At 39.6% G+C, this 14,710-nt stretch overlaps 1 protein-coding gene across 1 annotated transcript in view; it reads right to left on the bottom strand.

The window, feature by feature from the left end:
• Window positions 1-11,793, bottom strand: part of LOC104941289 (calcium/calmodulin-dependent protein kinase type II subunit beta-like) — a 44,275-nt gene extending 32,482 nt beyond the window's left edge. The window contains exons 1-2 of the mRNA XM_010766371.1: window positions 11,774-11,793; window positions 11,495-11,497 (exon numbers count right to left, since the gene is read on the bottom strand). Coding sequence (XP_010764673.1) covers window positions 11,495-11,497; window positions 11,774-11,793 — 23 coding nt within the window. The remainder of the gene's footprint in view (window positions 1-11,494; window positions 11,498-11,773) is intronic.
• Between the last annotated feature and the right edge of the window lie 2,917 nt (window positions 11,794-14,710).

The raw sequence follows: 14,710 nt of genomic DNA, 5'->3' as shown, positions 1-14,710 counted from the left end.
CATTTGAATTTCCATGACTTTTCCAAGTTTTTAATGATCGTACAAAAAAAAAATGAACCCTGTGCTATACTGTTCACAGGATATGTATAAAAACCTGGCCCTCGTGCCGAGGTGGGTGAAGGACGGCTGTTTTAAAATTTAGACCTGAAAACGTTGGATATTACTCTCTTCTTGCTCAGAGGGGGCTTACATTTTAGGGAGAATAGAAAACTTGGACAGGGGCCGGGTCCCCTTGAGCAATAGGATAAGAACAAGAGCAGCTGAGTTGAAAAAGGAAAAGGGAAGAAATTTAGGCACGATGACGAAGCAGGAATCAGGTAGGGATGAAGAAGAAAGCGAGAGTGAAACCATACCTGATTTATGCTTTTTAAGATTGAGTCTAAGGTTGCCACTGGGCACAGACTCTATGATTAAGATACTTGACGCGCTCTTCCCACAAAAGACGCCTTGCCTTTCCTTCCTTCCTCAAGACCACTGGCCTAGCGTCTGTTACAACACACACACACACACACACACACACACACACACACACACACACACACACACACACACACACAACACACACACACGACACACACACACACACACACACACACACAACACCACACACACACACACACACACACACAACACACACACACACACACACACACACACACAGCACACCACCAACAACACACATTAGAATCATTAACCGGACAAAAATTCATTAACTGGGGGGAAAAAAAAAAAAAATTGAAGAAATATAGACCGCAAAAAAAATTAAAAAGGCGAGTGGCCTGTTTTTCCTGGCCCAAATTTAGGGTCCTTGAACACAACGGACGAGTCTAACGTGTCTGACAGGGTGGCGCAGTTTGACAGAGAGCACCAGAAATGTAATGATGTCGTATTATTATTATTATTATTGATATGATCATTATAAAAAAATAAGACAATAAAGTAAAACAGTATAAGATACTGTATGACAGTAAAACAAAGTTGTTATTAATAAAGAAGAATACAGTTTGAAAGGGGAGTGATTTGTAAAATATCCATAAAGAAAAAGAAAATCTGCTTACAGTTCTGTTTCATCTGGGTGTTGAGAGATGTATCCATAGATCTCTTCATGTTGCTCTCAAAGTGCACCAGATTGATGCTTTTAACTTCAATATTTAAAAACAAATCTTCCCGGGGAGCATGCCCCCCGGACCCCCCTAGAGGAGGTTAGGTACCCCCCCACTTAAATCATGTCCACATGGATATGAAACTAAATACATTTGCACACATCTTGTGTCCATATCTTTCTGTTGTGGTGGTCATGCCACACCGTGCACGTGCATGCATGTCATGGTGAGATATCTGGATTAAGAGGTTGCTTTTTCTTTGCACAGCATGAAAGAAAGGCCAAATGAATGGGCTGTGATTTTAGTTTTTTTAAGCACAGGTCAATAATTTGTACGGCCCTCGGAGGATGTTGAAAAAATTGAAATGGCCCTCGAGAGGAAAAAGGTTCCCCACCCCTGCCCTAAAGTGTGGCTTTGGCTACACGGACATCTTTGGCAAATTAAACTATTAGAATTGGTTGATAGCACGACCAGTTTGCAATATAACATGGATGTATAGACACAAATCACTGGATAACTTTATTACTGAAGACGATATGATGATTATTAAGCCAGTTCTTGAGTTATAAATAATGTCTCTTTTATGATTTCTTAGCCAATTAATGCACTTTTTCACAATGGAAATATCCTTCAGAAAGTTCAGATTGGACTTGATGAGTAATGAGTAGAAGGAATGAGCAAATTGTGGCAATAAGGCTTTAATGGTTTGAAAAGTACCTTAATAGCCACAATAAACTGTGTGTCACAGCTGGAGATCCCTGGCTTTCTATAACCGCTACTTAACATTGTTTCATCAGCTTTATGAGAGTCCACCACCATGAGATTATTATGGTAATAATAACGACTTATTAAGAGACCACAGTCGTAAAATAAGGTCAAATGCAATGATTATGCTTTATGTCTGCCATTTGGGTTTAACGCAGCACATAACCAACAAGATCCTAAATTAGAGAAATACAATCCATGTTTTTCAGTTATCACTTCAAATCCTATCCACATATTTGGTTTTATCGTGGTCAGAGGTAAATCGAACATATTTGTTTAAGTTGTTCTGAACTAACAAAGCCCTTCTTCTCATTGGGAAATGACTTACCTATGTTTGGATGTTTCAGCAGGCGACAAATCCGTGCCTCCCGGTCCAGTTTCTGGTGATCTGAGGACAGAAAAGATAGAGAGGAAACATTAAGGACAAGATTTCAGTAACAAAAAGAGAAGCAAGATATTCTGTTTTTGTCCAGCATTTTAGCTACAGTTAACAAAACACTAGCGAAAACTCACTGAGGAGGTATACACAATAACACAAAGCCAACACAAAAATAGGCAATACAAAAGTGCTGCATTACATAACTAAATCTGACTGCAGTTAATGTGGTTCAATAGCAACTTCTGGAAACAGCGTGTTCTACACAACTTTTAAAAGATGCTAATAAATAATAAATACTACAAAGTTTTTTGGAAATCCTTGCACAAGCAACTATGAATTTATTAAATATTTTCTTTTAAACTGTCCCACTGTATGATGCATAACACACACTCTGTCCTTTTCTCTTAGACCATATCCATGATAGTCTTTGTTTAAACCTGCCATTTTAAGACCAACATCAAATAGACTTGAACTAAAGGAGCGACAGGAGAGACACAACGTCAAAAAGGTTTGATCGACACACAGCAAGTAGCACAAGCTTAGAAGCCAAAGCTGTGGATGAACATTTATATACTAGACACACACACACAAATACACACACAGACACACACAAACTCTAGCACAAGCTTTTTGCACTTAGTGGAATTAGTCTTGTGGGTCCGGCCTTAATATAATAAGTGTCCAGTTAATGATTCTAATGGCGAGGGGAGGATGTGTGTGTGTGTGTGTGTGTGTGTGTGTGTGTGTGTGTGTGTGTGTGTGTGTGTGTGTGTGTGTGTGTGTGTGTGTGTGTGTGTGTGTGTGTGTAGATACAATAGATATCTGCAGCGGATGGCGGGTTGCAGGGTGTAAGAGGTGAGGTTTGTACTGGCCACACTCCCACCCACCAGCAGCTGGTCTCAGGGGACAGATGGGACGCTTACGTGGGTGCACTGTTTTTGTTTTTGTTTGTTTCCGTGCGTGACCTAGCTGGAAAGACACTGGACATCCATAATCGCTAATTTCATCAGATTAAAGATATATATTGGTACGGTGACTAGAAATAATCTTCAACATGGCAATAGTCATTTCTGACAATCGGTCCCTTTCTAGAGCAAACGGTGAATAGTTTCACAGAACATTCAATAATGAGGCAATGAGACCTTTTGGGAAAGGTAAAAAGAAGAGAAAGTGGTTGTCTTGTTGAAACTCGTTATGGGAAAAATATTTTTATTGGCAAAGTACAACCCTGGTGAGTCACCAAACTGCAGTGATGTTTGTTGATTCATTGAGGGAGTTAGCAAAATAAAGTTTAAAGAAATCCAGTTGAGGTGATATACACATGTTTTGCTGTTCTGGAGGCAGAGCCATCAATCACTTGGAGGTACACAGTATGCAGGTCAAAACCAGAAATCCTTCACAAAGACAACTAACAACTAACTTGGACTAATGAAATCAAAGAAACCAGCTAATACGTTGGAGGTAACCCGAAGGTTAGAGAAGGCTTCAGTTTGTTCTAATCCCCGGACTGCTGCAACAACAGGAACTGGAAGGAAAAGTGAAGAGGAAATACTTCCTTCCTTAACAGCAAATGCAGTTTTTTTCACCAACACTGACTATAGTGACACGGCTGACCTTATCCAGAGTGAGGGACCTTTTCTACTATGCTCAGCTTAAAGGTGGGGAAGGTAATTTCGGAGAAACCAGCTCGAGTGCGCTAGAATTTGAAAATACACAACCGGAGAAAATCTGCCACTTCCTCACAGAGCCCCTCCTCCAACACACACGAATGCGCACATGACCAATGAGGGCACGAGATAAGTTTGTGCACAGATGGAAGGCTGACAGGCAGGTAGGCCATCCAGTTATTTTAGCCGGGCCGGCTCAGATGATTGGTCGTGCTTTTTACAGTACCACGGCTTCCACAGATTACATTTTTGTATGGATTTTTTGTCAAAGCACTTCAGATATTCATTGCTATCGGGATGTTAAGAGCATTCCATGGAATACAACAAAAAGTGTATCTCGAGCCGGTTTCTCAAACTTACCTACCCCACCTTTAAAAGCAAGCATATTACATTACATGTCATTACATGTCATTTGTTAGACGCTTTTATCCAAAGCGACTTACATACATTCAGTACTGTGGACAATCCCCACAGGAGCAATTTGGGGTGAAGTGTCTTGCCCAGGGACACAACGCTATCCCCTGATTCGAAGTCCAGCACACTATCCACTGAGCCACAGCCTCATGCATATATTACAAGCATATAAACAATATGTGAATCCTTATTTGACAAACCAATCTCAATCTGCTGGTTCACAACTGCTGTGTTCAGGGCTGTTTTTAGAAGACTCAGGCATTGACATATTTCTATTAGCTTTCAAATAGTTAGCGGCATAAAGGTTTGTGCATTGACTTCCTATCGAATCCTTCACCACCAACAAGTTCCTGCAGGAAAACACAGGGAGGCTTACGACTGCTATCCTCAGGGTGACCCACAGGAACCTCTGACCCCCAAACCTCTGACCCTCAGCTGTGAGCCAATCAGCTGCAGCTTGTATCCTGCATGTCTCTGAAAACATAGGTCTATCCTGTTTAGTTCAATATTCTACTTTTGCTTAGACATTACACACACACGATTTAATCTGACCAGCTTGTTCACAGGATGAGAAATCAAAGCATCCCGCAGACATTCTTCAACCTTCTTCTCAGAGCCATAATGGGCTATTTAGCCTGCATGTATTCTTAGAAGTTAGATCATCCTGCAAAAATAGGCCTATTTTTCAATGCTGGCCCGAGATGACGGCCTTATTATGCTTGACATGGCAGACACTTTTGGCAGCCGGCTGCTTAGAGAAACTCGAAACTGAATGAGGAGTTTCAATAGAAAGATGAGAGAATAAGTACAGGCTTCAAAAGAACAATTCGTATAGAAAAGAATAAAAAAAAGAGAAAATGACTGCAGCTAACAGGAGCTGATCGGTGTCAAACACAGAAGTTAACACCGTTAAAAATAGCAGTGTTTATCGTTCTAAAATATAATGTTCTTCTCTATACAGATCAGCAGAAAGGGTACGCTTATTATCAAGGCCAGACATCACACATCACATATTATTAGGCCTTTGAGGCCCTCAAAGTACAAAATAAATCGACCAAAGATGCAGTGAGTTAATAATCTAAAACTATTACAAAAAAAATCCGAAACGACGTACTAGTACTGTAACAAGTAACCAGTTTTATCAAACTTTATTATGCAACATGTTGCACCGTCCCCCAATTTGTTGATAACCAGGTCAAATGACTTAAACATCTCTCTTTTTAATGCAATACAATAGCACGTTCAAACCAGTTTGAACAGAAAAACTGAACATCCACTTTATGAAAGTAGGACTGTTGCATCATGACTTATATTACTTTGAGCTATGTGTACCTAATATACTGCTACATTTCCCATTGCTAAGAGCTTAATAACGTTATTAAGTGGCTACAGGGAGGGAGTCGTACACTCCAAATTTCAAACCAAAACAACAATGTTTTGGACGCTAACTGGAGAACTTTTTAAAAGCATCTTGAAAGTGAATTTCTTTTTTAAATAGGCAGATTTGAACCTTTTAGATCATCATTGTGGTTTCTACAATGCTAATTATAAAGGAAGAAATGGAGTGGAAGTGTTTTGATATTTAAGATAGTGATTCAAATAACAGCCTGCCTTTACAATCCCCACCTACAAGCTTGCATCCCTTTTACAGCTTCCCAAAGAAAAGAAAAGCGCAACACAGCACTTATATTAGCCCAATTGTTAGATTGAGTGATGAGCGAAGGCGCGACACATCATGTTAATTTATCCGTTCAGCCTTCCCCTTTTTACGACCTCATCTAGAAACTCTGATCAGATGGATGGATCGAGGGATAAATGGCTTCTTTCAGCCCACATCCAGAGTTTGAAAAATGATCCACCCCCCCACACCCAAGTACATCAATTAACTTCTGCCGGCAGGGAAAGAAACAACAATTCTTTACAATAAATGCCAACTAACTGAGCACAGAGTAAACATTGGACAAACACAGAATACGGACATTGTTATTTGGTGAGAAGTGGTTATTTTGTGTAAAAACACATGGCTTCTTCTTCTTCTAGTTGCACTAGACTTGCACCTAACTTCCAGTAAACCAAATAAGCCTGAAGCAGTGCCAATGAAAGGAACACTATTGAGTTTTATCAATAGTAGCAAAACATTATTTACAGTATGCATGCCACAGGGTATAACTGCCACCACCAGTCTCTTTAAATATCCAACATGTCAAGTCCCTTCTCCTCAGAGACTGTCAGAGAAAGAGCGGCGTCAACAAAAGGCCGCGGTCGGTATGTAGCGTTCTCTATCTGCTGATAGGAGCCGACATGGCAACCTGCAGCGTAAGCAGAGCCGGTTATTAGCATGATGAGCCGCTGACACAACCAGCACACACAGAGCAGCTTCTCCATTTTGAAAAGACCTCATCATGAAGCCACTCATGCATGGCTGCTTTTGTTAAATGAGTTGCATGCCCCTTACACCTGTTACGATACAGATTATTATTGAATCATATTATATAATAAAGGGCAATTAAAATATATGCAATCAGTTTACAGGTTCCATTAACCTTATACAGGTGTGGCTTTTTCCCTTTTAAAATGATACTTACACTTTAGCTACCGTATTGCATTAGAGTGCATCCGTGCTTTACAGTTGCTGGGGTGTGTGTGTGTGTGTGTGTGTGTGTGTGTGTGTGTGTGTGTGTGTGTGTGTGTGTGTGTGTGTGTGTGTGTGTGTGTGTGTGTGTGTGTGTGTGTTTTTCTTTCCAGCAAAGCCATTAGGTATCCTAGTAGTGATTCCATGTTATGCCTTTAGTGACTTTCCAGACAAGTCAATGAGAACAGAGCTGAGAGCACGACTAAAAGCTTGGCTCTCAGCTCCGTTTCCTACCTGCACACACGCAAAACATCACAACCAAGGGCACACAAACAACTCTTTGACAGCCCTATTCCATGAGTTTTCTCAGAAACAAACACAGTGGATGAAACAAGGAGTGTCTCTGACCAAAGTAAAAAAAGAAAAATGGCCAAAATGAAAGAAAAATGAACACAGAGCTGCAAACATATGAGGGTGAGTGATTAGCAAAATGAAATGTTCCAAGACCCAGACAAAGTCAAAAACTGAAAAATACTCAGTTTACACTCGTATAAGACAAAAGAAAGCAGCAAATTCGCTCATTTTAGAAGCTGGTTTGGCATTTGATAATAAGACATGTAATTCAATGTTCTGTTGATAGAAAACAGAGTTCAATACACTTACTGTACTGTATCTGCTCGTGTCAACAGAAACGTTATCAACAACCATTTAGAATGTCAATAAAGTAACTTATCAAGGCTCCAATATTAGTTTTCTCTTTATTGTATATAGCTGTGATATAAATCTTTGGCTGGAAACATTAAGACATTCAAAACATTATTATTATCATTAATTGAGCACAAGTATCTTAAATTGACCTGAGTCATAATTCTGGCATTTTATACACAAATCAATTGACTGATTAATACCACAAAAAGGTATACACTCTTAGTTGCCTCTTTAATCAGGCTCAATGTTTGGGTAACCATAGGAAATATACTGTACACGCTCATCCAGAAAAAAGGAGGATGGCTGGATGAACATTTTATAGAAACGAGTTGTGTGTGAGCGCCTCACAAACGCTGCTGCAGGAGAACTTCAGGGATGTAGAGCCTGTTCAACACTAGAGAGAAGTATCCTGCTATGTGAGGGTATCACAGGACAAAAGGATGACAAACTGATATGAGATAAATGAATGAAAGCCTGACAGAAACATTAAAAAAAAACGGCAGACAGAGACTGCGGGTCAGCGTGGCCCAGAGTGCAGACATAACTAAAAATAGATCCAATCCTCCTCCGGCTTACAGCCCTGAATCACAGTGACCCGCCCCGCTCCACCGAGCAGAGACACAGAGAGAGAGAGAGAGAGGAACAGAGACAGATGGAGGCGTACATAGAAAGAGAAAGTTGAGGCATTTTCTGACACTGATCATTTCCACCTCCTGTCAGACATTGCTCCATCAACAAGTGAGTGGAGTGAGACGCTGCGTCACTGAGAGGTCAGTCTGGGGTCAGCGCTGAGGATCAGGTCGCCGATCAGAAGGACTGTAGAGATAATGAGGAATGATTAACCATGCATTACTTCGCATTCATTATTAAGCTCTGCTCCGATTCAAATCATTTAGGATTATTAATATATTGCATTTTCATAAAGGAATATTCTAAATACTCTATTTTCAGCATTAATATCATTATTAATAGACAATTGTATAAATTGTAATATACACATTTTACATATTTATTGCTGTCATGTATTGTAGTACTAAGTGCACATTTTAAGTTCTCTATGTTTATATAAATATATTTTTATTTATTAGAATAACATTTATTTTATTCATTGATTTTTATTCTAAAATGGACCAGCCAAAATCCAATTTCCCGCAGGTATAAACAAAAAATATTTACAATCTTAAGTCTGTAAATCTGGTGGTAATAATGTCAAAGTTCTAATTAGCTGGTATTTCTATTTTTTACTTGTATTCAACTATTAAAAGCTGTTTAGACTAACACCAAATTGTCAAGAACTGTAAACGTTTCCCCCCCCCGACCGACAAGCAACTTCCCTCGTCTTTTCTGCAGTGTGATAATCCGACAGAGACGGACCACCGTTCTGCTCTACTGGACCCCAGAGTCAGATCTAGTGATGCCCACAACTCAGCAAAGAGATGGAAGAGACGTAAAAAACAGAAAGAAATAGAAATAAGTGTCCACAGCCATGCTAACGGCTCTGTGAGGCCGTACTGAGGCACAGAGGTGCTTTCAAATGAAATGTACTTATATTTTAAGTCTCTTAAATGTGTATCAAACATAAAAATGTTTCACAAGAGTCTAAAGAAATCTTTATTTTCAAATGATTAAGACATTACAGTATAGTTTTTTTTAACTCTATGTAAAGTGTTACCAAACGGTCTCCAGGCAGTTTGGGTGTGGCTGGCAGGGAGTGCTAAATCAAGCCATTAAATGAAGGTTAATCTGACCCCAGCTGACCTGCTGAGACAACATCAGGCTTGCTGCAGGTTTCTGGACAGAGTATGTTTTTTCCTGTCAGGCATACAGCATTTGTAGATATGGTTTTCTAAAGTAAATGCCCTTTCAATGAGTGATGTGTTTCTATGGGAGTATTTGCATGTGTATGAACAACACACCAGCTAACATGGGTTATAGGTCACTACTGCTTTGGGATAATCAAGACATATGCTGGGGTACACAAGACAGGGCTGGGAGGGGCTAACCAATCCGTAAATCCCTGGATTTTTTGAGGAAACCAAAAAAAGGGACAATAAGTGTTGGACAAATGGAGATGTGGACGTTTTAGTAGCACTGGAATAAAAGAGAATCACCAGGGAAATCCATACAGTTCAAGAAATTGTGTCCAGGACAAAATATTTGGATCAAAAGACCAAACGCTCCCCGATGAAAGTGAAGAAATATAAAGAGTTTTTTGTGTTTTTCTTGTATTTTATGGAATCCCTTGTGATCCTTATTAATCATTAAATCTAAATAGAAAAAAACCCCAGCATTATTTTTGTCCTCCAAACTAAAACACTGTCCTTTTAAATAATGGATCTGAAAAGCGGAAGTCTGTCTTCATGTAAAAGACGGACAGTCATTTCACTTGTGGAAGTGAAAAAAGGGACTTCACAACGTCCCCAAAAGTGTTAACACATCTACAAATAAACAGCAGCCACCTTTTGGTTTCTTACTTTGCTACAAGTCCAGTTTTCTCCTTGTCACCTCCACACTGTGGCTAAGCTAAAACATCATGAGATTAACGGTAAATGAACTTCATCACAACCACGCTGCCAGCTCGCCGTGCCACATGTCATTGGGTGCATTTAAAGATTATCAGTATTAGAGCTGTGTGAGCGGTCACCCTGTTGCTCCCTTATATCAGGACAATGCTCGGTTCATTAGGTCGAGAAAGGATCGGTTCATTAGGTCGAGAAAGGATCGGTTCATTAGGTCGAGAAAGGATCGGTTCATTAGGTCGAGAAAGGACAAAGTTCATGAGTTAAGTTTCCTTTTTTTTTACTAATATAGAAAGCTATTTTAGTACTAGCATGCTTTGCGTCAATCATCTTCTGTATTACTGTAGACCAGGGGTGTCAAACTCAATTTCATCGCGGGCCACATTAGCATTATGGTTGCACTCAAAGGGCCGGTGGTAACTATATAAAATACATATATAAATATATAATATATATAAAATAATGTATTATATGACATTATTGCCTCTGCATTGGATTATTATCGGATAGGGTAATAACTTAGTAATTAACTACGTCTGAAAGCAGAAGTCCAGGGCAAATAATTGCAAGTATCTTCAGTGCGCATGACACAAAACGAGATGCATTGTGGGACATGTAGTTTATGGCCAACCTGCTTCTGTAAAGTGGCATGTAACCGTATAATAAATGTATTATATTCTTTGCAAACTCTTGCGGGCCACATCAAATGAAGTCGCGGGCCGGATTTGGCCCCCGGGCCTTGAGTTTGACACCCCTGCTGTAGACAGAAGCATGCCATGGTGTTGAACTGTATTTTAAAAAACATAACTTCATGTCTCATTAAGAAAATGAATTAATTCACTTTTTGAAGCAGGGGTCAAGATATCTTTGCCTTCTATAATAGTTATTACTTTTATGCCAAACATCCTTTATTCAGAGCTGATTTAAAATGCAGAGCAACAACTTATATTAAAAACGTTGAGGGAGAGTCAGACATTGAGCAGCCAGGCAGTAGAGCAGGTTTTAAAATGTTCAATTTCCTTACTTGGCTGTTTAATAACACCACCTATCATTTGTTTGTGTGTGGCTATATTTGAATAGCTGATATTTCTGTAGAATTCAAGGTATGACAGAAACGTTCCCAACAATGCTGCCTGTTTATTCCTGCAGCTCAGACAAGAACTTTGCAGGAGGGATGTAAAAGAAAAAACGTGTCATTATAATTCCACCCAAATGAGTTCTAAGAATAGACCTGGAGGCAAATACTGGCACCTTTGCTCAGGCACATAAATAACAGAGCCCGGGTTCCCAGCCTTCATGTGTCAGAGAGCAGCCTTGATCCTCGCTTAGTGATAAATAATCACTGATGAGCGGCTGTGCAGCGAGACAGGCTTCAACCCTGACAATGACCGGCTCTGAGAGGTGATCAAACACACTCGCGCACACCGACTGATCTCTCGGTTATTCCCTGAGAGAAGGGATAATGGCTCCCATTGTGCGTAGAAACTGCCAGTACTTTATGTAGAACATGAAGGAACACATGAACAAACATCCAGATACGACACAAAGTTAATGCAGCCAGTAGAGCCATGTTCAGAGTGACAGCTGACGGAGATCATGTCTGACAGCTGAGAGGCAGATATACAGCCTCTGCAAGTTAATCCAACTCAAAGACAAATAATGACATTACTTTTTAGGTGCCTGGATTGCTCCAACTAGCAAGCATGTATACAGTTGATGTTTATTTTGGAGCTTGTTGAACAAGTCCTTGCGTTGTCTTAGCACAAAGGATGTAATGTTGTATTAGCTTAACTTGAGAAAATACAGGGTTACAATGCTTTGTGTAAGCAATGAGCTGTGTGAGCCATTATTATACTTTCCTCTGACAAGTTTGTTTTCATTTAAGCAGAGGTTGTGCTCACATGTAAAGTATATCATGGCATCTATCCGGAGATATACTGTAGATGACTAGTGTTTACTTTTATTTTCATTAAGAGTAATTGCTTGGTTGTTTAGATTTCTAAAAATGTAAATGCTTGGTAATGCATGCAAAAAGGAATGTTGACTTAAACTAATATTTGCAGACAACCTGGAAACATTTAATCCGGCTGTTTTATTGACTATATAAATAAGATACATAAATAAAATACAAAAAGTTAAAGGCAAGTACTGGATTATCTGAATTCATTCCAAAACATGCATCTAATCTTACCCAAATAAGGAGAAAAATATGATGCCAAGTTACTGTTTTTTTTATTTAAAATGAGATGAGTCATTGGAAAAAGTTCTGACATCAAACTACTAAGTTCATGTTGCAGCTCATTTTATAATTACAATTCAATGCAGTTTAAGTGGAGGTTGTCTTCATTGCACTAAGGCCTTCACAAAACCTACCCATGGGCGTCTGGTTACGTTTCTAAATCTGGATTGTCCTGACTGATTGACAGCAGAAAGATAGCTTTAATAAACGATCAGTTATGTGTTGGGACTAACCAACTTAAAAGCTAGTCCAGAAACATATTATTCCTTTAATACTTTCATTAGTTGCTAATAATAGTCAAAATGATATTCAGCATCTCATTTACAAATATAATCACATTATTGCAAGGACTTTATGACAGTAAGTTAACATTTGAGAAAATAGACAGAAACATTGCTCCCACTAATTAACTAATGGATCTGCTCCACTGCTCAAGCGCCTGTGCCCGAAATGTGTTAAGCCAGTCTGCCCTGAATAGGACTACTGTGAGAAGACTTTTATTTTGAAAGGCTGTTTTGATTGTTACCTTGGAAGCAGAAACAAACGCTCAAACTGTGTTGGTGGTGTGCCAGTGGAGTCCAGTGCTTTGTGTACTCAACAGGAGTACACACTTCAACTAAATGATGAAGCCACACACTCGACTCCATTGAACAATTATACTAGGACACTACAAACTGTTGTTAAAGCTGCAGAGCATCTTTTAGTAGAGATTATCAAATGATTTTAGTTGGCCAGCAGGCAGGTGTCCACTGTTAAAGGGAAACTATAGACAGGCGTAAGTGAGAGTGCTGGTCAAATATTCTTTTGGATAAATATTTGCCTTGTGTAAAGAAATATAAAAGGGTGCTTATTCAACAAAAGGTGAACAAATATGTACTGAGATCACCATGAGGGCCGCATGTGGCCCCCACCTCCTCTTTTTGCGGCCCTCAAGATACATTTATAAACAACGTAATTAATTAAAGCACTTCTTTACTTGTAGTACTGATACCGTCCACTAGACTCCTAGTTACGTCGCGATCTGCGTATATGATTTCGTTCGGCAGCCAAATACCGCAAACTAATCTGTGACGCGTGTGTGTGTATTGTGTTTGTTTCCCGGGGAAATACTCACAATAAACACTGGCTGTTGTTATGCCCGCTGTGACGTTAAGTTGCCTCTTGTAATTATGCCTTTACAAGCTTAAAAGTTGTATTTATCATCTGAATTTGGCGAAACAAGTTTAATATTCTAAAAACCAAGACTTTGTTTATTTAGTATATTTGTTCATAATTACATGCAATACATGGAATTTGTGTGTGTGTGTGTTCCAAGTGAATCTGCGGCCCCCTGGTGGCCAGTACATCAATTATGTGGCCCCCACCACCATCAAAGTTTCCCATCCCTGATCATGGCGGTGTAGTTTCCCGATTCTGCATGTCTCATAATATAACAGTCGAAAGCACACACCAATAAAATTATCACATATGCAAAGTGCATGTTGGACACAGAACAGTCTGTTAAAGGTGGGGTAGGTCAGTTTGAGAAACCGGCTCGAGATACACTTTTTTTTATATTCCATGGAATGCTCTTAACATCCTGATAGCAATGAATATCTGAAGTGCTTTGACAAAAAATCCATACAAAAATGTAATCTGTGGAAGCCGTAGTACTGTAAAAAGCACGACCAATCATCTGAGCCGGCCCGGCTAAAATAACTGGATGGCCTACCTGCCTGTCAGCCTTCCATCTGTGCACTAACTTATCTCGTGCCCTCATTGGTCATGTGCGCGTACGTGTGTGTTGGAGGAGGGGCTCTGTAAGGAAGTGGCAGATTTTTTCCGGCTGTGTATTTTCAAATTCTAGCGCACTCCAAAATTACCTACCCCACCTTTAAGTAACACACTTAGGAGCTGACAGTGAAATAAGAGCAGGAGAGTGATGTATTAAAATTTAAATAAAGTAGAAACAGTGTTTGGAAATATGCAGCTCATGACAATTAGTTTGCTTGACCAGTATCAAAATAAACAGAAACCCGAAAGCAACAATAACTGAGTCATAGTTCAAGACCACCACTTATTAGAAGATGTCAAATATGTTTAAATTAATCATCAGTCAAAAGGCTTCACTTTTATTTATCTTTACTTATTTAACAACCACAACCTTGCCGCACATCTATGCTCAACGATCATAAGTTCGCTGATATTTACACAGTTGGTCAAAGGAAGTAACTAGATGGGCATATATGAAGGGCGGCGCCTATGCGAATTAGGAGTATATCTTCACACAGGCGAAAAAATAACGCTGAATATTCAAGGAGCTTCCAAATACAGGCGCGGAGTCTCTGATGAGACTGCGCACCAT

This window comes from Notothenia coriiceps, unplaced genomic scaffold (genome assembly GCF_000735185.1).
Source record: "Notothenia coriiceps isolate Sejong01 unplaced genomic scaffold, NC01 NC01_scaffold00003306, whole genome shotgun sequence".
Taxonomy (NCBI): Eukaryota; Metazoa; Chordata; class Actinopteri; order Perciformes; family Nototheniidae; genus Notothenia; species Notothenia coriiceps.
The sequence above is the reverse complement of the archived record's forward strand: the minus strand, read 5'-3'. Positions and strand labels throughout refer to the sequence as shown.